At 35.5% G+C, this 22356-nt stretch overlaps 3 protein-coding genes across 3 annotated transcripts; all 3 read right to left on the reverse strand.

Annotated features, from left to right (window-relative positions):
* Nucleotides 1-75: 75 nt before the first annotated feature.
* Nucleotides 76-4794, reverse strand: LOC113764479 (cellulose synthase-like protein D1). Its single transcript, XM_027308393.1, has 5 exons — nt 4188-4794; nt 3466-3825; nt 2746-3121; nt 1539-1932; nt 76-1344 (listed from the first exon to the last, which is right to left on the reverse strand). The coding sequence occupies exons 1-5, from the start codon at nt 4539-4541 to the stop codon at nt 378-380; spliced, it is 2451 nt and encodes an 816-aa protein (XP_027164194.1). The 5' UTR covers nt 4542-4794; the 3' UTR covers nt 76-377.
* Nucleotides 4795-8053: 3259 nt separating this feature from the next.
* On the reverse strand, nt 8054-10050 carry LOC113764698 (putative F-box protein PP2-B12). The gene is made up of 3 exons (XM_027308666.1): nt 9670-10050; nt 9014-9132; nt 8054-8790 (listed from the first exon to the last, which is right to left on the reverse strand). Exons 1-3 carry the CDS (start codon nt 9958-9960, stop codon nt 8334-8336), a joined length of 867 nt encoding a protein of 288 aa, XP_027164467.1. The 5' UTR covers nt 9961-10050; the 3' UTR covers nt 8054-8333.
* Nucleotides 10051-16795: 6745 nt separating this feature from the next.
* Nucleotides 16796-19429, reverse strand: LOC113765579 (F-box protein PP2-B10-like). The gene is made up of 3 exons (XM_027309804.1): nt 18960-19429; nt 17735-17853; nt 16796-17596 (listed from the first exon to the last, which is right to left on the reverse strand). Exons 1-3 carry the CDS (start codon nt 19242-19244, stop codon nt 17080-17082), a joined length of 921 nt encoding a protein of 306 aa, XP_027165605.1. The 5' UTR covers nt 19245-19429; the 3' UTR covers nt 16796-17079.
* Between the last annotated feature and the right edge of the window lie 2927 nt (nt 19430-22356).

Genomic DNA, 22356 nt, shown 5'->3' on the forward strand with positions numbered 1-22356 from the left:
GATTAGATTCATAAAATACCGTCCGATGTGCATAGCACTTGTCAAGCTAGTTAAGATGACGAAGCAACAGGCTATATGCATCTAGGATGCTTGTATAATTCTCTGAAGAGAACTAATACTTGATTAATACCATCTAGAAGTGGTCCAACTAAAAACAACAAAAGAAAGAAAAATCAGGGCACACTGCACAATTAAGAAGACAGAATTTCTCTAAGATATGTACGCCTTACAACTGGACCGGTTAGGGTTACAAAAATCTTTAAGAGGAGACTGGAGGCATTGCAGGAGAGATCAACGAACCAGAGAGCAAGATAAGCGAAATTTGCTTAGGTTAAAGGGGATATAATAAAGCACTAGAACAGATCAAAACCTTTAGGTCAAAAGAAATCAAGGTTCAGATCTCTAGGGCCACTTGCAGTAGCACCCTGAGGAGGACTGATGGTAATCCAAAGCAATGAGATAGTGATGGAAAGAAGTCCTGTCCAGACATAAACTATGGTGGGCAATCTTCCTCTTCTTCCCATCAATCCTTTGGCAAAAGGATACATGTGGGCCAACACCCAGAAGCTGAAGAAAGCTCCACCAAACAGCTTACCCCACTGTGGAATTACACTATAAACTGTTCTTGAAATTCCAAGTACTAGAGCAATGAGATTGACCACTATGATTGTTAGGGGCATTATAAATAGACTTGTCCACTTGACAACATACAGATCGGCATAGATGTCATCTTCATCTTCTGCAGTAGCTTTTGCTGTCAATTTGAATGAAATTTCAACACCAGCTATTGCCTTGAGGAGTCCCTGTAGCACCGCTGCAAGGTGCGCACTAGTACCACCAATGGCCCAGAATTGCTCATTACGCCACAACTCCTCGAGGCCAATACCTGACCACTTCACTTCAAGGAGTGAAATGAGAGTGAGTGTGACAGTGATGACAAGGAGGTAGCAGAGGAATGCAATATTTAGGCTTTGAACAATGAATTGCCCAGTGAAGAGGGACAAAGCTGGGAGGAAACAGTAGACCACAAGGAATATGGAGGTAAAAGGGTAGACTCCAACATTGAAGTATGCCACACGTTGGAGGAATTTGAGGCGCGGACTTGCTAGAGCGGGATTGTTCCTGGAGAAGAAGATTTCAACTGAACCTGTTGCCCATCGAAGTACCTGATGTAGACGATCTGTGAGATTGATAGGTGCAGTGCCACGAAAAGCGTCTCTTTTTGTGATACAATAGACAGACCTCCATCCACGATTATGCATACGATAACCTGTGACCACATCTTCTGTCACTGATCCATAGATCCACCCTACTCTGTCTCCCCACTCTGTCTTGTCCTCATACCTGCATTCACATACAGTGTACATATACACTTGAAACTAGTTCTTTTTATGCGCTTTGATCTGCTGAAGAAAAAGTTCTATTTGCTAATTTTCCATTGTCCACGAGTAAGAATCTATATGCAGCAAGAGTAAATAGAGGCTGCTAAGTGTTGTTAAAAATGATAGTCTAACAGGCAAAACTGAGTATATAATTACCAACAAGAGATAACGGCAATAGCCTCAGCTACAGTTGGAGCATCAAGAGGGGGACGTGCAATGATCAGTGCACCTGGAGGCCGTCCGTTCTTTACAGAAATGTGATCAGCAAGTGGTCTTCCTTGATACTCAGCCACTGCTATAGAGTCAACAAACAGAGTGGAATTCCCAAACTTCTCTGGCACGGCCAAGTCAGGATGTGCTGTCAGGGGCTGCGATTCATCCTCCTCAGCTTGTGACCTAACCTTTTTAGATGGAGCCTTGTTTTGTCCAAACACGCCCGAGTATTCATTTGCCCGTGGTGGGTGGAATCCATAGAGTGCATACCGACGAAACATGCAACCAGTTCCAACATACACTGGACCTTGAAGACCATCCAATGCCCGCATGTTCCCTGATGCATGCAGAGTTACAGTTTTTGATATTTTGTTTGCTTATATAGAATTTTACGAGTTTAAGACATCATGAAAAATGAAGCCTCCACTGGGATAAAGCTTCTACAGGTTGGTTCTTATCATGTTTATTTCTGTGTTGCTTTTCAATTCATCTATGAGGTTTTAACTCTCATGCCTTTCCTTTTTTATCAAGAAGTTCATCATCATAATAGAATTATGAGCTGGATCTCTGCCTTCTTACGTTAAAGCTTTCTTATGGGGGGACATAATTTTACCTTTTGGAGAAATGCCTCTTTATCTTTGGATTCATCGTAAGGTAACACTTGTTGGAAGAAAACCATTGCATGCATCACAAGTATCTTAAGCACATAAAGCTGATTTAATATACTTACAAATCATATATTGATTACAAAAGCCATATTGTTTTTCTATTTTCTTAGTTTTTGACTTATAGGAACTGAATCCAAATGCATACAGTTACAGAACTTTATTGCATAAAGATAGTACTTGTTACTTTTGATGTGTATTTGCCATCAAGTTTGTTTAGTGTTAATTGATATACATTTTCTTGGTCTAGTTCAGGTTTCATGTAAGTCTCAAGACAGAATTGTAAACCTACAGAAGTTTCCTCTTCTTGTTTTTATGCAGTTTTTGTTAACTTGGATTGAATGCTTAACTCGAAAGGACATGGAAGGGATACTAGACGGTTATACTGGAAGAGTATCAGGATAGAAAACGTGTTTGAGCTAAAATGAACTCTAGTTATGTCCTTACAAACTTATCCAATGGAAAGTTAGTTGAAATAATCTTACCATCAAAAAAGACAGTGTTGTGATTTGCGTATCTATCTGAGGGATCAATTCCTTCAAATCTTTGTGGGAACTGTACATAGCAGACACGGTCACCACCACGGTCCATCATGTAGCATATGCCTTCCCTCATTGCCATAGAGTTATAGATGTAATGGTCACAGTCCAAGTTAAGAATAAATGGTCCATTGGAAAGAATTGCAGAAGCTCTGACCAAGGCATTCATGGCTCCAGCCTTCTTATTATGATCATAGCCTGGTCGTTTCTCTCGAGAGACATAGGCAAACATGGGAAGTCGTATATCAACACCACTAAAGTCCAACCTCTTTTCATCTGGATGACCCATTAGAGGATCATGTTCTGGCACCTTGCTCATTATCTGTAGGAAGGAAGATTATGTGAATTATACGTGACTTGACTTTAATAGGCAGTGTATAGATCAGGAGTTCCTCTTAGAATAAAAGATAGCTATCAAATCGGGAGTTTGAGAACAAAGAAACCACCGAAATGGTTAGAACTTCATGTCATGTGTGACATATTACTGTCTCTGCATTCTAATTGAAAACAGTTTGATTGCATATGAAACTTCCTCTTTAATCTCTTTTGTACACTTTCTGTCTCTCTATTTGCTTATCAATAGATGTATTGAAACTGAACGTGCAAAATGTGTTCTATGGTTGATTTACTGTAAGATAACTACGTAGAAAAGTTTTACATGGCCACCTGCAGAATTCCGGCATGATCACCCTTTGAGTGATCAGCTGTTGGTGTGAGCCATGTTCCTGGCCAATGAGTTCCATCTGCCATCCATGTGGCCTTGGCAACATTGGCCTTATCTGTAGCACCATTTGTCTCTGCATTTAGCTTCTTCTCCTTTGAATTGTACAATTCACACCTTTTCCGTATAACTTCAGGCAGACCATTGATCCTGACCTTGAATTCATCGTACTCCCTCTTGATCCACCGGCGGTCCTTAACAAAATCAGGGCGCTTCTTGTTTTTGGTAGGATCAGTTGTCTGACTGAAGTAACTCTCTGGATTCCTTGGTTCAATATTGTGCTTCCTGCAGAACGGTACCCAAACCTGTCGAATTTAAAAACTCTTCAGGACGATACAAAATGTATCTGGACATGCATATCCATAGTGCATGTTCATTACTAGATTCATTAATCTTCGAATGAAGAGAATGAGAGAGAAAAATGTTTCATCCTTTAGCAAGTTCTCTATATTTTTGGATTTGTGCTTGTGTATTGTGCACATGCAAAGGAAATAAGTACAAGAAAATCATGCATTTCTTTAAATTGACAACAATGTTTATCTAGCATGTTTCGTATAAGTATATTTGGCTCTACGTGCATCAGAGGCTTTAGGCAATAGTATCTGCAATCTTACATGCTCATGTATCCCAGAAAGCAAGTAGATGCAATGCTCAATTTCATACAGACCTCAGCAAAGTTGACAGTCTCAGCCATGGCCTCAAATGTGAGTATGGCACCACCGTCATCTGAAATGTAGATTGAGACTTTCTCAACAGGATATTCAACTGCAAGGATGGAAAGGATGGTATTTGCAGTAAACAGAGGAGGCTCTTTTTCAGGATCAGCTGTTGAGATGAACACATCAATGCCAGGGAGGTCAGATCGGCCATGGGGATTGGAGGGAGAAGATGACTCAAACTTCTCTTTTAGGGCTGCAAGGTCAGCTGTTCGGTTGATAGGATTGAACTTGGGAAGTATATCAAGCACCCACGAGAACGCAAACCATATCTCACATACAATGGATATACCCCATAGCCACATTGCTTCTCGATTAGGATTTCGTACTCGCCATCCAAGGAAGAGGAAGAGTGTTATTAGACGGACCACTATCAATAACCTGTATTTACAAAATTTTGGTTAGACTTGAGCCAACAGCTTTTTCTTTGTCGAGTTGTTTTATAAAGCAGTGTGGTAGGACGACCAGGAGAAAGGAGTGGAAGGAAAATGGTACAAGCTTCTCACACAAAAAATTTTACCAGGAAGTGTTTCTCAATCCCTCTAGGCCTGCTATTTTTGCTGTTATATTATCGCAATTGGGGTCATGATCCCCATTAAAACCTGACCATTCTTGAATGCCTTTTGGAATCTAAGTCCTTCCAGATTGTACGTTCCATCTCACTCCAGACTTTACCATCGTGGGCTTTCTTCAATAATGGAAACTTTGCTCATTTCTACTGGTTTGGAGGTGTCAAAACTATTTCACTCTTTTTCAATACCTTGGAGTGATTAGGTAAAGGCGATAATGATTCCCAACCATGAGCAAAATTTACTATGTGAGTTAAAGACTTGCCAAAGTCATTTTTCATCTGATCAAGACTTGCAGTGAGTTTCAGCTCATTTTACTGCCAAGTCTCATCCCTTTGTGGATGATTTACTGGCAGGTTGAACCATGATTTCAAGGCATAACTAGTTCAAAAAGGACACCTTGAAATAACAAGGCAACCCTGCAATTTGTACCCGAAACCATTTACCACGCAATCCAAAAAAAACCTCCATGTGTCCCCTCATAAAAAAAGAAAAGGAAAAGAATGAAGAAAGTAAATTACAAGTTTTTCATGCCATTTTAGTGCGGCTACTCTTGACTCGAGACTTAAACAAAACATTTTAAACATCATAATCAAGCCATCAATTCTCCAGAAGAAAGGGGTAGAAGAAAGGAAGAGGGGTGCACCTGTAAGGACTGAGAATCCCAGGAGGAACCTTGATTTTTCTGGTAAGCGGCTTCCAAGGCTTGTCCAAAAAATCAGACATGCCTAAACCAGTATCTTGATCATATGAATCCTCTTGCCAGAAAGCATTTCCTATCCCATACTTTCCTTTTGTTTCAAACAACCAGCGATTGTGATCAAAGTCACCAGTTTGGCTCCTCAACAGCATTGATTTGTTATTACTAGAGTTCATCAATGACATCCTCCTCTCCAACTTTCCACTCGCATTCCCCACACCACCGCCACCAATTCCACCATAATTCCCTTCGTCCTCGCTCCCAATACTGCTCATTCGTACCCGCTGTGACTCATTGCGAAACCTAGACGCCGCGCCATAGGGGCTAGGCCCGTCAGGCTTGTCGCCCGAGGCACCGGCATTTGATGATCCTCCAGGTTGGTTGTCCGGCGTTGGTGGCATGAGTACTGTATAATTCATAAAGTCACTTGAACCTGAAAATTCTTCTGCCATATTTATCTCATCGTCCCGGGAGAGGCTCACAACACGGCCACTTGACGTCCTACGTGCAAATTTTACGGCCTGCGGTGGCCGACTAGCGTCCGACGAGGATTTTTTTGGGCCTGATGAAGTCGCCATTATGATATGATCTTCTAAGCTCTACTCAAACATCTACGTACATGGCATTTTTTTGAAGGTGCCATGAAATGATCAAAGGCATGTGAGGCAATTAGGCACCTGCATGGATTTCTCCATGTATATTGGATCAAAATTTACGACATTATTGGGTTTAACTGAAACATAATCCCAGATTAAGTTATCAAAAATCAAAGGATCCTAGCTTCACGAAAACAAGAAAAGATGTTTAACAAAAAAAATGAAAAAGAAAAAGAAAAAGGCAATGCTCAATGGCCTAGAAAACCAAATTGCTAAAATTGTGCTTTGGTGTTGTCAATGGTTCTTATTTTTCGTGACAAAATTTTCCTACACAGCCAACATCCCCCTTCTTTTACGCTAGGCCTCAAATGTAAAATTCACAAACAAAAAAAACCATAAGAATAGATTCAAAAGTATTCAACTAGAGTGCCTGGTGCTTTCTTGATTCTGAAAGTCCATCTAATTGTATGAGGATCTATACCAAACCAAAGCTATCATATTAGTTTGACTGCATATTAGTTCAAGCTACAATTCTCAAGAAACTTTACTTTGCCTTTTTCTGCTAACATATAGGGTCCGTTTGTTTCGGGTGAAAATGTTTTTCAGGAAAATATTTTCCTAATTTCCCGTGTTTGGTTGCACAAAAGTTACTGAAAACATTTTCCTATGTAAAATATTTTCACTCATCTTATGGAAAACAACTTCCCTTCCAAACTTACTGAAGTTGTTTTCCGAAATGCATGCATCCCGCCTGTAGTATGTCCCAAACTTACTGAAAATATCTTGTAGTATGTTCTTTTTCTTTTTTTTTTAGTGTAAACAGGAGGACTCGAACCCAAGACCTCTTCCTTACACTCCCTCCCCCGTACCACCCAACCCTCCCCCTAGTATATTCAAAATAAAAAAAAACCTCATCCTGCTCATCCTATGCTAGTAATTAATTATGTATAATATGGACATTCTTTTCTAGAGAAACTTTTAGCAGTGAGAGTGCAAGATATATGTCACAATAAGCATTGCATGTGATTGATATTTGACACTAAATGGCCAGCAATTTATTTATTGCTTAAGGAGATATTTTTTATTCATATATACATTTCTCCAAAAATTTTTAAAGTTAAACAATGAGATAAATTTTCTTATTTTGCATGGGAAGAAGTATGTAGTTATAATGTGTAGAAAGTAAAGATAGAGATAAAATTGAAAATATTTCAAAAGTTAAACAAATACCAGAAAAATGAAGTAAGAAAATATTTTCAATAAGCTAACCAAACACCTGAAAATAATGAAAGGGAAATGATTTTCATGGAAAATTACTTCCACGGAAAATATTTTCCCAAGGAAAACATTTTACTTCCAACCAAACAGACCCATACTGTAGTACATTTTCTTTAAGCTGACAGCCATTTCATTAAGGGTTTTTTTTTTACGTTGAATTAACAAAAGATTTTGACGGTTGATGTCTCATTCACAAAGTTGAATGCAAATCTGGAATTTTTATCAAATTCAGATGAAAAAAGAAATTTGACACATATCTGCCCAAGTTAAAGATTAGCATGTCTTGCTTCAATCCTCCTCCACTGTTGTTCCCTTTGCTTTGATCGTAGCAAGTTTGAGAGCCACTGCATTGTCCATCAGACTGTTCCCAACACTGAATTCCTATGGTGCCCACTGAAATGAAAATTCTTTGGGATATACTTTCCTGAATATAAATCTTTCCAACCCCCTGTACTCTAAACCTTTCAGTTCTCTAGCTGCACTTTTAATAATCCATTTGGTAATCAAAAGATTAACTGGAGAATTAATATGAAGTCCCACCTAAAAGCCATTTTGCATCATATTATGTGTTTTTGGTAATCAAAAGATTGTAGCAACCAATTTTAACCGATCTTCCCAAATGGAAAATACATTTCCACTTCTAACAAAATGTACAAGAAAGAGGAATAGATATGTTGTCAATGAACGAAGCCCAAAGATTAATCTATAAAAGAGATTATAGACCATTGATAACAGAGTAAGAGGTTCTCAGATACAAGTGTTACACAATTCACAATACATAATAATTTGTATCATGATCTGCAGTGATTACACTTTTCCCTTCCCGACTTCCTGGAATTCAACTTAAATGCTTGTGATATGATCTTAAGTAAGCCAGAATTACATATGAATTTTCTATGCAACCAATCACATGCTAAACATATGTAATTTTGACAAACATTTGATATCAGAGTATCACAGATCAACCCAAGGACGAATCTCAATCCCCTGAATGATGAGGCCATTTTTCCAGTCAAGAGCATCAGGTTCCCAAAGGTGCATCTCAATATCACCATCACCTTCATCATTGTAAAACTCCCCCAGAGAAATCTCCAGCCATCCATCTTTTCTCAGCCGTGGAAAGCGACCAACAATCTCATCCTGCCCAGGTGGATAATAATGCCAGAACGGGAGTGGTTCCAAGAAGACAGAGTTGTTCTCTGGCTCAACAACAAAGCTAGCACCACTAGTGCTGCTGCCTCCTCCAAAAGAAATTGAGGCCTTTGCAGCTTTTGTCAGCCCATATGGCCATTCTGTAATTTTATACACAAGGTAGGCAGCATAAGTAGTCCTCCGAGACAGCAGACGAGTCGGCATCTGGCCTTGAATGTCAAGCCAAAAACCATGTACCAGCTCAGCTACCTGAGGAAACCTGAAGATCAATTTATTCAAGATTGACAAATTAGCACCAAGAACTCGATTCAATATGCCGCCATCAAAGTGCAGCTCAGGCGGTAAGGCGTTTCACCTGTGTTAGGTCACGGGTTCAAGTCATCAAGGGGGAAAGCGGGTAACCACTGTTGATCCCCTTCAAAAAAAAAGAATAATAAAATGAAGTAAAATTAATCGAGAATGCTGATGGAAAACAGATATACCTTGATTCAGGAAAGGGTGTCCATTTCCAGTACCGAGGAACATCTGCCCATACAATTGCAAGCTTCCTTGCACACAGCATGTAACATTTTTTTCCAGTAGATCTGCTCAGCCAAAAGCTCTACTCCAAAACAGTCAAATATTTTTGTGTTCAGTAACCCAAGCAAGCATTCAATCAAGTTGGCACAGGAAACAGAAAATCATGATAAAAGAAACAGGCTTGTTTCAGATTTGCTTAGAAAAGGAAGCTGCAAATTATAACAGACACACAAGATTGACAGACTAATCCAGATTTCATTTTCACTTTTCGGTATCTCAAGATCAAGGAGCTTCGTACAATTGCAAAGGCTGTGCAGTTTCAATCGACAAAAACTTTGAAGCAGTTAGCACAAACCACAAAAGAGAGACAAAAAATTAATCTGGGATTCTTGATTCCATTTTTAACTTATCAATGCATCCAGATTAAAAAGCTCCACACATTTTCAAAGGTTCTAATGGATAATTTCTTCAAAACTCAGCTCAAAAGTTGAAGGAGGAACAGGGGAAGGGGGTGGGGGATTCTGCAGAGAAACCTGAGAACCTAAACACCTTTCTAACACGAGGAACATCACATGGGCTTCTACTACTTGTCAATTACAGAAGAGTTAAGAGAGATTACCATTGTGCCATCATTAATGAGAATTGGGCAGTGACAAAGATGAGAGAACAATTCTTTCTTGGTAGCGCAGCTAAGGGGAGGACTAGCGGAGCTTGAAATGATCTCCTTATAATCCGCAGGAAAGAATTGTTCCCAAATGGTGTCAGATTCCGAAGCAGACTTGAATTCCCACGAAACCAGAGATGCTCTGCCTGCATCTTTGGGAGATGCCATCAAAGATATGATATTGGACACGCAGCCTTCAGGCAAGCATGAGAAAGAGGAGGAAATCCCATCTCTGTTTTGGTTCATTTTTCTCGCTTGAGTGTCTTTTTTGGGCAATGGGTTGAATCAATGTTGTGTTTGAGCTCTGAAGAAAAAGGCGTAGGGAAACAAGTGGTTGTGATGAGGTAGACGGCTTTTATAGAGGGGAAAAGTGCTTGGCTAGTATGTTCTTCCGCCTCATGATTGAGTGTAGTAGTCGTATGCGCGGGCTGATTGAGTGTTTTTCACGCTATTTGGGTTCGGTGACAAGTTTCCGGTGTATGCATTTATTTTTACTTAATACAGTTAAGTAAATTGTACTTAGTGCAATTGATTGATGGTGAAACGGTGAGTAAATTGTCTTCAAGAGCCTCAATAGGGGTATAAGTGAGAATAAACGAGTCAAATCACTTTAATCAAGCTCAAGCAGTTTCAACTTTTTACGTATAAATTTCATCAAATTTAAAACGTTCATCAAACACAAGACGCTGTTCAAGTTTAATTTAGAGTAAATTATCTTTTACACTGTAGTTTAATGTTTTACCACATAACTTCCTAAAATTTAAAATTTTATATATAACTTTCTTATGATTTGGGTTAAAGTGTTACCGTTAGATTTTTCATTAAAAACTAATTGTTAATAGTAAAAGGTTAAAATCAAACTAATAAATTAATAAATTTATCCTTTTATTATTTCTTTTTTCCTCCAAACAAAAAAAAATAAAAATAAATAAATGAGAAATAGAAAATACCATTAAAATTTTGGTTTAAAAAACCTATAACGATACTTGTAGCAAAAAAAGATTTGATATTTTTGTTTCTTATTATTTGTTTTATATTTCTCTTCCATCTTTTTTATTTTTTTTATATTGGGAGAAAATTAAGATTTTGTAACCCAAATTATAAGTTTTTAAAATCATCTCTTCTCTTCCCAGAGAGAGAGAGAGAGAGAGAGAGAGAGAGAGAGAGAGAGAGAGAGAGAGAGAGAGAGAGATTGTCAATTTATTAGCTGACTTCAAGTTTTTACTATTGACCGTTATTTTATATGAAAAATTAATGACCGTACTTTAACTTAAATCATAAGAGAATTTTATATATATATATATATAAATTTATACGAAATTATGTGGTAAAATATCAAATTGCAGGAGGTAAAATGTAATTCACTGGCTTTAATCATTGACTAATTGTACACTCAAGGCATCTACCGTGGAAATGCCGGCTATAAACAATTCAAGGTAGAGCGTTCAAAATAATGGAGCGTACAGAATTCACTGAATCGGACTTGTCTTTTCTGTGACGTGTTTATTTTGAATTGATTGATTAAACATTTTATAATTTCATAAACTATACCAACTGCTAACGTGTTTACGCACACATCATTCTTAATAACAACGTAATACACGTTTAATCATGTCCATACTGTTGTTGGACCTTTTCCACGTCATCATCACAATTACCAGATGAATTCAAAATGTTGTATTAATTAATTCTTTATTCTTGTGTTTGAAATTTTCACATATTAAGGATAAATTACCTTTTGTTGCCCTGTAATTTGATGCTTTATCACATAATTTCCTTTGATTTATATAAATAAATAAATAAATATCTATATATATATATAACCCCCTCATGATTTTGATTAAAGCGTCACCGTTAGTTTTTCAGTTAAAACCAATGATCAATAATAAAAAAGTTAAAATCAAATTAATAAATTGACAAATCCATTATTTCACTATTTTTTTCTTTTTTCCTTCTTTTTCTCTCTCTCTCTCGAAAGTGAAGAGATGATTTTAAAACCTATATTTTGGCCTACAAAATCATTTTCTCCAAACATAAAAGAGATGGAAGGGAAATAAAAAATAAATAAACAAGAAACAAAAATGATGGAAGGAAAATATAAAACAAATAAATAAGAAACAAAAATACCAAATCTTTTTCTTACGACAAATATCATCATAGGCTTTTGTACTAAATGTTTAATGGTATTTTCTATTTCTTATTTATCTATTTTTATTTCAATTTCTTCTTTTTTATGTTTGGAGGTAAAAAAAAAAGGAAGTAATGAAAGGGTAAATTTTTCAAATAATTAATTTGATTTTGACTTTTTACTATTAACTATTAGTTTTAACTGAAAAATTAACCATAACACATTAACCCAAATCATGAAAATGAATTATATATAATTTTTAAACTATAGAAAAATTATGTAATAAAACACCAAACTACATGGGATAAAAGGGAATGCATCCCATATTTAAACATAAATTAAGCAAAATTTGTCTTTATGCTTGCTCTACTAGTCTACTTCTCTCCATTCTTCACGAGACACACCAATGTGCAGCCAACATCTATCCTTTTTCGGCTTTTGTCTATATGTCTAATTCCATTCCACGTGTTAGCAATTTTTTAGACCCGCATGGCAGCTTCGTTGGTTCAGATCAATTGTTCCTTCTTCTTCAGACCCCAGGAAAAGGGCTTGTCACTAAGGTCACTCCTGAGTTGAATTCACTACACGATAACACGCAATCTCTCCAAAGAGACTAGAATTTTGACATCCCAGTGGGACAAATTGTCCCAGGGATAACTTGTTTATCTCTTGATTGAAAATAATAAATGTCTTTTTGGGACCATGGGTTGAATATATTTGAATGGTAATGCACAAATGTGTAGGGAAATAAGTGGTTGTGATGGAGTAGCGGGTTGTCGTACAGGGCACAGTCTTGGCTAGTATTTCTTCTGCTTCATGATTGAGTTGGCAATCATGCGTGGTCCTCTGTACGTGCTGATTGATTGAGTTTCAGGCCATTTGGTTTTACTTAACACAATTGAATACTCAAGTGCAATTGATTTGATTATGAAACCGTCGACTTAAAGAGCCCTAATCAAATATTTTGTTCAATTGAAAATAGGGGTATAAACCAACCAAAATTGAACAAGATTTCATCGAACCAAACTCGAATAGTTTGAACTTTTCACATACTAATTGCATCGAATTTGAAAGTTTATCGGACACAAAATGCTGTTTAAGTTTGATTTATTAATTAGCGAATCAAATTTGAATGAACTCTTATCGAGCCAAACTTGATATGAGTATCAAGTAACTTAATTCGTTCGTCATCTTGCGATAATTGAGAAGTAATTTACATCTTTGTTCCCGTAAAGCATTCAAGAAACATAATCACACATAATATAAGTTATTTTTTACGCTTAAAAGAGAGCAAGATTCATTTTTTAATGGCTCGAAAGAAATAGAATTCACTGACTTTGAACATTATGAAATTCTCTCCGTATACCAAGAGACTTAATGTACACTTAATGTGCAATACTATGCATATCAATGAATCACATCTTATCTAAATTCAATCTATACTCAATATATCTGGATAAAGTTTGGATTTAATATGTTAAATCCAAACCTTATAAGAGAGTCAATAATCTAGATAGGATTTGATTTTTTATGATCTAGACCTAAATTTAAACTAAGCTCTATTCACACCCATGTATAAATAACACACACACATATAATAATAATAATAATAATAATAATAATCTAATGTTCAATGTGGATGTAGATAAGGTTTTGAAAATAAATAGTTTTACTTGATAATAGTTCTTTCTTTGAATTCATAATATTGCATTCAACATTTTAAATGTTAATTTTATTATTTGAAAATAATAACTGGATGGTATATATGTTATTTTTTAACTCTATATATTTTCAAAATATTTTTATTTTAGTTATTCAATGTAAGTTTAGAAAAATATCCAGACTCATAAGGATCTAGGCTTGGGTTTACTTATTCAGACCAATAAAGGTCGGGATTTGGGTTTGGGGTTTGAATCAAAATAAATTTAATAGATTTGAATCTGAATTAAAAAAAAAATCTAACCCAAAACCTACTCATCGACATGCTTACATATTACAGTGGAAAAGCCGATTAAAAACAATTAAAGGTAGAGAATTAAAATAATGTACAGGGCCCGAACAGTTGCCCGAAAAATTGTTCGGGTCGATTTTATACAAAATGCGCTAACTATAATTTTGTATACACACGATATAACTCACTTTTAACAACGTGTACCTATAAAATAAAATTTTGTGAACTCCACACATAATATGAAAAACGATATACAAGATGCAATTAAATCTTACAAATTTTTTTATTTGCCAAATCTTGACCACGAACCTTCAAACAACCGTTCTTGCCCCTCCTCCTAAAATAATACTTAACCGGACTTTGTCTTTTTCGTGACGTGTTTAGTTTGATTTGATTGATTAAGCATTTCATAATTCCATGAACTATACCAATTGTTAACGTGTGTATATATATACTCATTATTCTTAATAATAACAAATGCACCTTTAATCACGCCCATCTCGTATTAGCAAACTTTTGTTGTGCCTTTTCCGCGTCTCCATCGTATTTAACAAATGAAATCAAGATGTTGTATCAATTAATTATTTATTGTTGTGTTTGAAATTTTCCACAAATTGAAACATAAATTAAGCAAATTTTTGTCTTCGTGCATTGCTCTGCTGGCCTAATTCTCTTCATTCTTCGTGAGACAAACCAGTGTGCAGCCTACATCTATCCTTCGTTTGCTTTTGTCGTTGTCTAATTCCATTCCACGTGTTAGGGATTATGAGACCCCAGATGTCAGCTTCCTTGGATTAGACCCAATTGTCCAATCTTCAGAACCCAAGAAAAGGCATGAATTTTGTCACTAAGGTCGATTTTGAGTTGAGAGTTCACTGCACAATAACACGCAATCTCTGAAAGAGACTTGAATTTTGAGTTTGACAACACGATGGGACAAATTATTCAAGGGATAAGCCGCCACATCTTTCTTTAACGGGGATAAATAATAATATATTCAAAACTCCAAAAATGTATTCATGAATTGTACCACTAACATATTGATAATTTATAATAATATCATATTAAATGTTGTACAAAGTATGGATTTAAAGATGGAGGAGTAGAGTAATTAATTACGCTTCTCGAAGAAGTAATTTACAGTAGTAATATGACATTGTCGAAGTAGTATTTTACAATAACGTGGCACTGCCAAAACAAATGTTAAATTATGAGAAAAATGGAGTTGTATGAATTTAACTTTTATTCTCTAGATCACAACTTAATTGGATGTTATTTCTAATATTTCTTATATACATATATATATATTGGTTTTGAATACTGTCATTGGTTTGAAAATAATAAAACGTATCATGATTATGAAAAGGGGAAAAAAAATCAGAAGGTATTTAGTTTTGGATAAGAGTTTATTTAAAATAATTACTGTAATACTTTTTGTGATGTGATATATGTAAAATAAAAAAATAATTAATAATACAAACAAATATTAAATTTTATACTACAAATTATTTTTTTCTCAAATCATTCCAATCAAAACACAGTACTTACTACTGAGTTTCATTACTAGTACATTAGAGATCAGGACTCCTCAATGATCACAGTTGAATGGATCAGCTCATGGTGATAGATGTCTTTTCAATAATCATGGTGATAGATGTCTTATCGCGATAGACTCCTCAGTGATCACTAATACCCTTTTGGCTAAGATCAAATGTAGTATCCGTTGTTATCAATTAATTTATAACCTAGTTGCTACCACGTGTCTGTGTGGAGTGGAAGATCAATGGTTCAAACCTTACTTTCTATCAAAAGTGTCACTTTGGATTTGTTTAATAATATAAAAAAGTGTTGAAACTGATGTTTTCCAAACATTTAAGCGTTTGGAGTGTTTGATAAATTAAAATTTATCTGCTGAATTTATTACGCGGTGCTGAGCTTGTATGTATTTTTTTCAGTACAACAATCTTAACTGAATGTTTAATTCTATAAGAATCAATAGAATTACTTTAACTATCTTATCTTGTTTACCAAATCTACCTTCATTTGTTAATTATATTCAAAATTTTTATCTAATTAAATAACCTGATATTATCTATTCAAAATTATTATGTAATTAAACAATTTGATATTCTCTATCTAATGATTTTCCGCTTCTCTTTTCTTCATTTTTAATCTCTTTCATATCTTCTCCATATTTCTCATATAATATATTTCATATTTTATATTAATTTGATTTAAAATAAATATTGTCATTTTCATACCTAACGATTATAAACTAATTGAATTATAGGTTCTATTTCTCTTTTTTGGATGAAAAGATATAAGGGCGAAATTGTACAATTTAACTTATTAAGCATTTAATTATAAATATTTATCAAATAATATGAATAGTTTCAGCATTAAAATTCAAACATTCATATATTTCTTTTCAGTACTTAAAATTCAGCAAATTAATTATTTTAATATTCAGATTTCAGATTTCAGAATTTAAATTCAATTTTATTTAACGAAATATTAATATGGTTTCTCTTAAATCTATATGAGTGCTTATTGCACTCGTATGGTCCGATGATGATTCATTCAATTTTCATTGGTTCCCATGATCCTGTTGAGCATCCTCTTAGTATAAGTTAGAGTAAGAATAAGAGTAATATTAGGAGTATGTGTAGACGGTGACGATAGAAAAAAACAATAAATGAAGTATTTTAAAATTGAATGGTTGAGGTTAAATTTGTAGGCACAAATTTCAACAAGTGATAGTAACAAAAATTATTGTGCTTTTGCATGTTGACACGTGTCTACAATGATCAGTTTAGTGTTTGCATTTGTTACATCAGTAGTTACATTACACGAGTCCACATTTTATGTGGTAGCCCTGGATGCTCCTGATTAGTTTATTGTCTATATCCGTTGTATCAAAATCTAGTACATTTGTCTGGGTGGCCAAGGTGGATAGGTCCTGAAGAAAGCGAAGACGTGTTTCATTTCTAGTACACTAGATGGGCTCAGACAAAAACTTTCGGCGTTTACTACAAACTTCAGTGGCTGTCACAACTTTTTTATCATTCAACCAAAGTGAATGCTCAGATTTGACAAAGAAACCAAATGGTAATCGAACAAAATCCTTCAGATCATGCTTTTGTTGCATTGTGATAAAGAAGAAGCTGAAGAAGATGTAAACACAATACCCCACTACCATATTCTGTATTCACTTTCATTCTCATTTACACATATTCCCCAGTAACATCATTCATTAGTCAGAAAGTTTTACTGCTGACTCAGAATATCACACTTCTTCCTTGGGTCGAAGCTCAATTCCCTCAAGAATGAGGCCTCTTTTCCAGTTGAGAATCTTAGTTTCTGAAACTTTTATGTCGATGTCCCCATCGCCTTCATCGTTGAGAAATTCTCCCAACAAAAGCTCCTGCCATCCATCGTTTCTCTGACGTGGAACGCGGCCATCAATCTCATCCTCAGTCCGGGGCCTCCTAATGCGCCGTGGCAGCATATGTCGCCACCGCCGTCCATATCTTACATCGTGTGCGTATGCAGGTGTTTTTAAGTAGACAGAGTCGCCTTCTGGCTCAAAGACATCACTAGTTTCTGCACTGCTACTACTGGTGCCAGTAGTAGCAGCAAAGCTAACCGAGGCCTTGGCTACGGCTTCAAGTCCATAGGAGTTTTCTGTAGTTTTGAACACAAGGTAAGCAGCATAATTAGTCTTCAGGGACAGCAATCGAGTTGGCATATTTCCACGTATATCAAGCCAACAAACATCCACCAGCTCAGCCACCTCAGGAAACCTGAATATATCATTTATTTTTCTAGATTAATCAATCAGCAAAGAAACATAAAGAGAAAAAAAAAAGAGCTGTCACTCAGATTGGCCAGGATTAGACAGAAATATCAGGTAGAGAGAGCGTATTAGCCTTTATGCACACCTTGATTCAGGTAGGGATGTCCAACTCCAGTACCTTGGAGTATCCTTCCAGGCAATACAGAGCTCCCTTGCACGCAGCATATAACATTTTTTCCCGGTTGATTTACTTATCCAGAAGCTCTGTCCAACAGCAGACACATCTCTTTCATGTTAACCAATATGCTTGAGATCAATGCGGAAAATGCATTTGATGGATTTTAATTTGTTTTTCCTAGAGATAAGAAGGCTATGAAAAATTATGATTATGCCTACTTAGTAAGCATCCCGGTTTTAACTGCAGTAATGTCAACATTAAGTAATGTATGATCAACCCAAAAAAAAAAAAAAAACACGATGCAGAAGAATTGAAAGCTACAAGATGGAAGAAATTATTCGGAAATGCTATCAACAAAGTGGTTTGAATTGTCAGGCCAGCATTAAAGTAAATAAATGTTCTTGAACTAGTATAGCGGAATGAAAATAGTAGTCAATCTCTAGTCATTGCTATTATAAGATTCACTTAGCATACCAAAGATGTAAGATGCATCATGTATTTCTTCATCCAAAGTCCATCACTCAAAGACAATTTGAAAAATTAACCATGCCCACAATTCAATATATCCAGGCCAAAAATGCTCCATGAGTTCTCAAATTAAATCTACCACAGTAGGATGGATTCAATTTGCAGCCCATTTATAGGCAAAGGGACACAAACTTGGTACAATAACATGCACTAAACTGTACCAGTAGGTCTGGGATTAACCTTCTAACTTCTCCTATCAACTTCTTGGAAAACCTATTAATTCATGATCTTTTCAGTTATCAACTGTTAATCAAGATTCCCCTTCTCATAAGTAATGCAAAAGTTTTTGGAGATTCTACAGCTGTTAGAAACAACGTTAAATCAAATTTAACCAACTCTATGATTTTTGTTACATCAACAGTTATTTGCCAAAGTCTTTAATCTTTGACAACATCATATTTCCATTAAAACAGAAGGGGACAAAAAGGGTAGGGAGACTAATCCAGAAAGGGACAGAAAGGGGAGGAAGAATTGGTCAGACAAAAGACAACTCTGTTTCTAACACGAGAAACGGCCACTATATAGTGAATCCAAATTGTCCAGAAAAGAAAAAAATATGAAAATAAGTAAAATGAAGAAACAAAATTAAAAAAAAATCAAATTTTTTCTGCTTTAGAACAAAAAAAAAAAAAAAAAAAGGGAAGAAGAGGAGCTGTGAGATTACCAGTTTACCATTGTTGATCAGGATTGGGGAGTGACAGAGATGAAAGTAAAGGTGTTTCTTGGTTGCATAATTCAAGGGGCTAACTGAATTTGAGATGATCTCTTTATAATCTGAAGGAAGAAATTTTTCCCAAACAGTATCAGACTCAGAAGCAGACTTGAAGCCCACAGAAATGACTGATGCACCGCATGCATCTTGAGGAGATGTTAAAGAGATGATGTTTGACACGCAACCTTCAGGCAAGAATTGGAAAGGAGATGACTTCCCATTATCAATTTCACCCATTTTTCTTGTTTCTTGACTGAAGCAGGAATTTGGGATTTTGTATTATTATTGGATTGGAAGAAAGAAAGTGTCAAGTATTAAGTTAGTGGAAATCTGGGACTTAGTAACTAAGCAAAGGTGAATAGGACAAGGTGAAGAGATGTATGGATCCCAAACTCTAATCATCCTCTTTGGAAGCTTCCCAATTTTCCTACAAACTCTGACCGGGTAGCGATTGAATCGATGCTTAACAATTAAGATTTTGGAGTCAATTATTTTTTTCTTGTCATTGAAAAAAACGATAAACTTGCTTAATTGTTAAGATTGGCTGCCCACGGATTTATTCTGGAATCAGTTATACAGTTGAATGTTGATATCGGTTAAAGAACACGTAGAAGTGCACGAACTATGGATTAATCTTTTATACACTCACACACACAGTGTATACATTCTTACCATTGAATGTATGATACATAATTTAAATTTAAATTTAAAATATAAATTTTATATACGTGTCATACATCCAACCATGATAATATATACATTATCATTTTATATAAAATTTACTCTACGAAGTATAATAATGCACCTTTTTGGATAACATTTTTCATTTATTTTTTATCTTATATATATATATCAAATTATTATAGTAATTTTTTTACAAAAAAATTCAGAATAATGCAATCCAAACAAAATTGTATCTAGTTGAAATTCTTTTTTAAAGAAAAATTTGTCAATTTGATCCTCACATTTAAAAAAAAAAAAAAAAAAAATTTTTTTAGTACTTCACATCTAAAATTAGCCAAACTAATATCTTAGATTTAAAAATGTCCGTCCGTTTAATCGTAAAGCTCATTTTCGCTCATTTCTCCGCGAAAAACGCACGCCTCCCTGATGAGCCCATAATTTTAAGAATAAAAATGGAATATGAGAGCTATTGCAAGAATGTAAACAAGTGATCTGGCCATAATTATTCAAGTGGCAAATGAGATGCTATCCATGGAATTAACATAATCATAGGAGATAGGAGAAAGTGATGAAAATTGAGCTTGGGGATAATAGCTTTCCATGTCCGGCAGCAAAACAAAAAGAGGCCCTTTGTGGCGGAGGAACTAGTGGTGGTGGTCGGATAAACTTGCAAATGGAAACAGTAGAAATAGCGGGCTGAAAATGATGGAGATCCATCCTGTCGAGACATATTGGAAGTGAAGTAGAGATTCTGGAGGCAAATAAAGTAAAATCTAAATAATAGATCTTCATTTCATTATTGGCTATAATAAAGGCTTCTGCTAATGGAGTTGACAATAAAGAAGCAGATGAGGCAGACAAGGAAGCGGAAGAGGTTTCAGAGCGCAGATTCTTGTGCGGTTGGTACCGTTCCTTTTGGACTTGACTGTGATGGTGGAAGGCTGTTGAATCTTGATTTTCCAATGAGCGGCTGAGCTCTTGCAATAGTGGAAGAGCAGATGGAAAGCTCCCTAGCTTTTTTTAAGGTGGTGAGTAATAAAGGGCCCTTTTGACTAGTGATTGCTTTTTCTTTTTTTTTCAGTTGATTAATCGGTTAAAGACGTTTTGTTGGGACGAGTCACCGGAAAGTGTTGCAATTTGCGGTTGACTGAAACTTTAGAGCTTGGCTTTACCATAAAGTGAATCAAGAAAGACAACTTTGTGTTGAATAAAAGGGCAACCAAAAAAAAAAAAGTTCCCTATTTTTCTCTCAATAATGTCTATGAATAGCCTAACATCCAAATATTTCTCTCAAAGAGTCTCAAATCAAAGTTAGGGATAGAAAGAAATGAGTTTTCTTGCCGGAAGAATAGCGAATTTTCCTGCAAATCCAATAACCTAGAAAGTGGGCCAATTTCCTGCAAGAATTCATTTCTGAGGCACAAAATAAAATCCTATTTTTGCCCTTAAAGTTATTGGCACGCGAGGCAGGCGTGCGTTTTTTGACCAGAGAAATGTGCGAAATTAAGCGTTGAGACTAAATAGGTGGACATTTTTATGTTTGATTTTGAATATGAGGGACTAGAAAAGTTCTTTTTGAAAATGTAAATGATCAAATTGGCAAATTTTCCTTTTTTGTTAAAAAAAAGTATGATAGGATAGGTGCTGCAATTTTTTTTTTCAAAAATATTAATTTGTAAGCTAATCAGAGTATACTTAAGCTATTGTAATTGTCTAATAATGGCCACTTATCTATATTGTTATTCTGAAATTGGCCCGTCAACAGTTAGAAAAATGTCAAAATTGATCCTCCACACGACTTCCACCATTAAAACTCACGGATCTAAGGGTAAAATCGGATCGATCTAATGATGGAAATAGACTGAAGTGCAAAAATCTGAGACTCTCCATCATCGATGGGCCAATTTGACACATTAAATAGATAATGGGTAAATTTGAGACAATTGAGACACTTGTAGGGGCATATAGAGAGTTAACCCAACAAAAAAAGCAGAGGAGAATGACACTTATTTGAAGCGGTGATGATTTATGGATTTTTCTTAATTTATATTTTAGATTTTTTTTATTTAATATAGAGTAGGAATAATTGTAATATAAAGTTTACGGTGTAAATAAAAAAAAAAAAGAATGTGGCAGCTATGGGCGGCTATCACATGCATAACTTTTCCAACTACAATACGCAACGATGTGGTCACGGTTTGGTAGGGTCATGGCACGGAAGTAGATAAAAAGAAATGGAAAAAAAAATTTAATCTCAACCAGAAAAATAAAGGCACGGCTCTATTTAGAAAGGCAAAATAAACAATATTAATATCACTTCATCTTGACCCTACCAATTGAAAGGCACGAGGCATGTTGCCATTGGGGAAGCTATGCATACGACTTGTTAGGAAAAATGTCACATCTTGTTATCTTCCTCGATTTTCTTTACTACTTTTGTTTTCTCTTTTGTCTTCTTGGGACTAGATTCCATAAATTTGCATAATGGTGGAATTTGTCGACTTGCTCACAATCAAATAGTAAAAGATTTGGTATGGTGTTCTTGATCTTGCTTCTTGGCTATCCTGTGACTGTTTTCTCTTTAAGACAGTAGATATATATGCGTATATAGATATAACAGATGATGGGACGGTAAATTCCATTCCAACTAGAGATGACAATTTTC

This window comes from Coffea eugenioides, chromosome 3, assembly GCF_003713205.1.
Source record: "Coffea eugenioides isolate CCC68of chromosome 3, Ceug_1.0, whole genome shotgun sequence".
NCBI classification, from domain to species: Eukaryota; Viridiplantae; Streptophyta; class Magnoliopsida; order Gentianales; family Rubiaceae; genus Coffea; species Coffea eugenioides.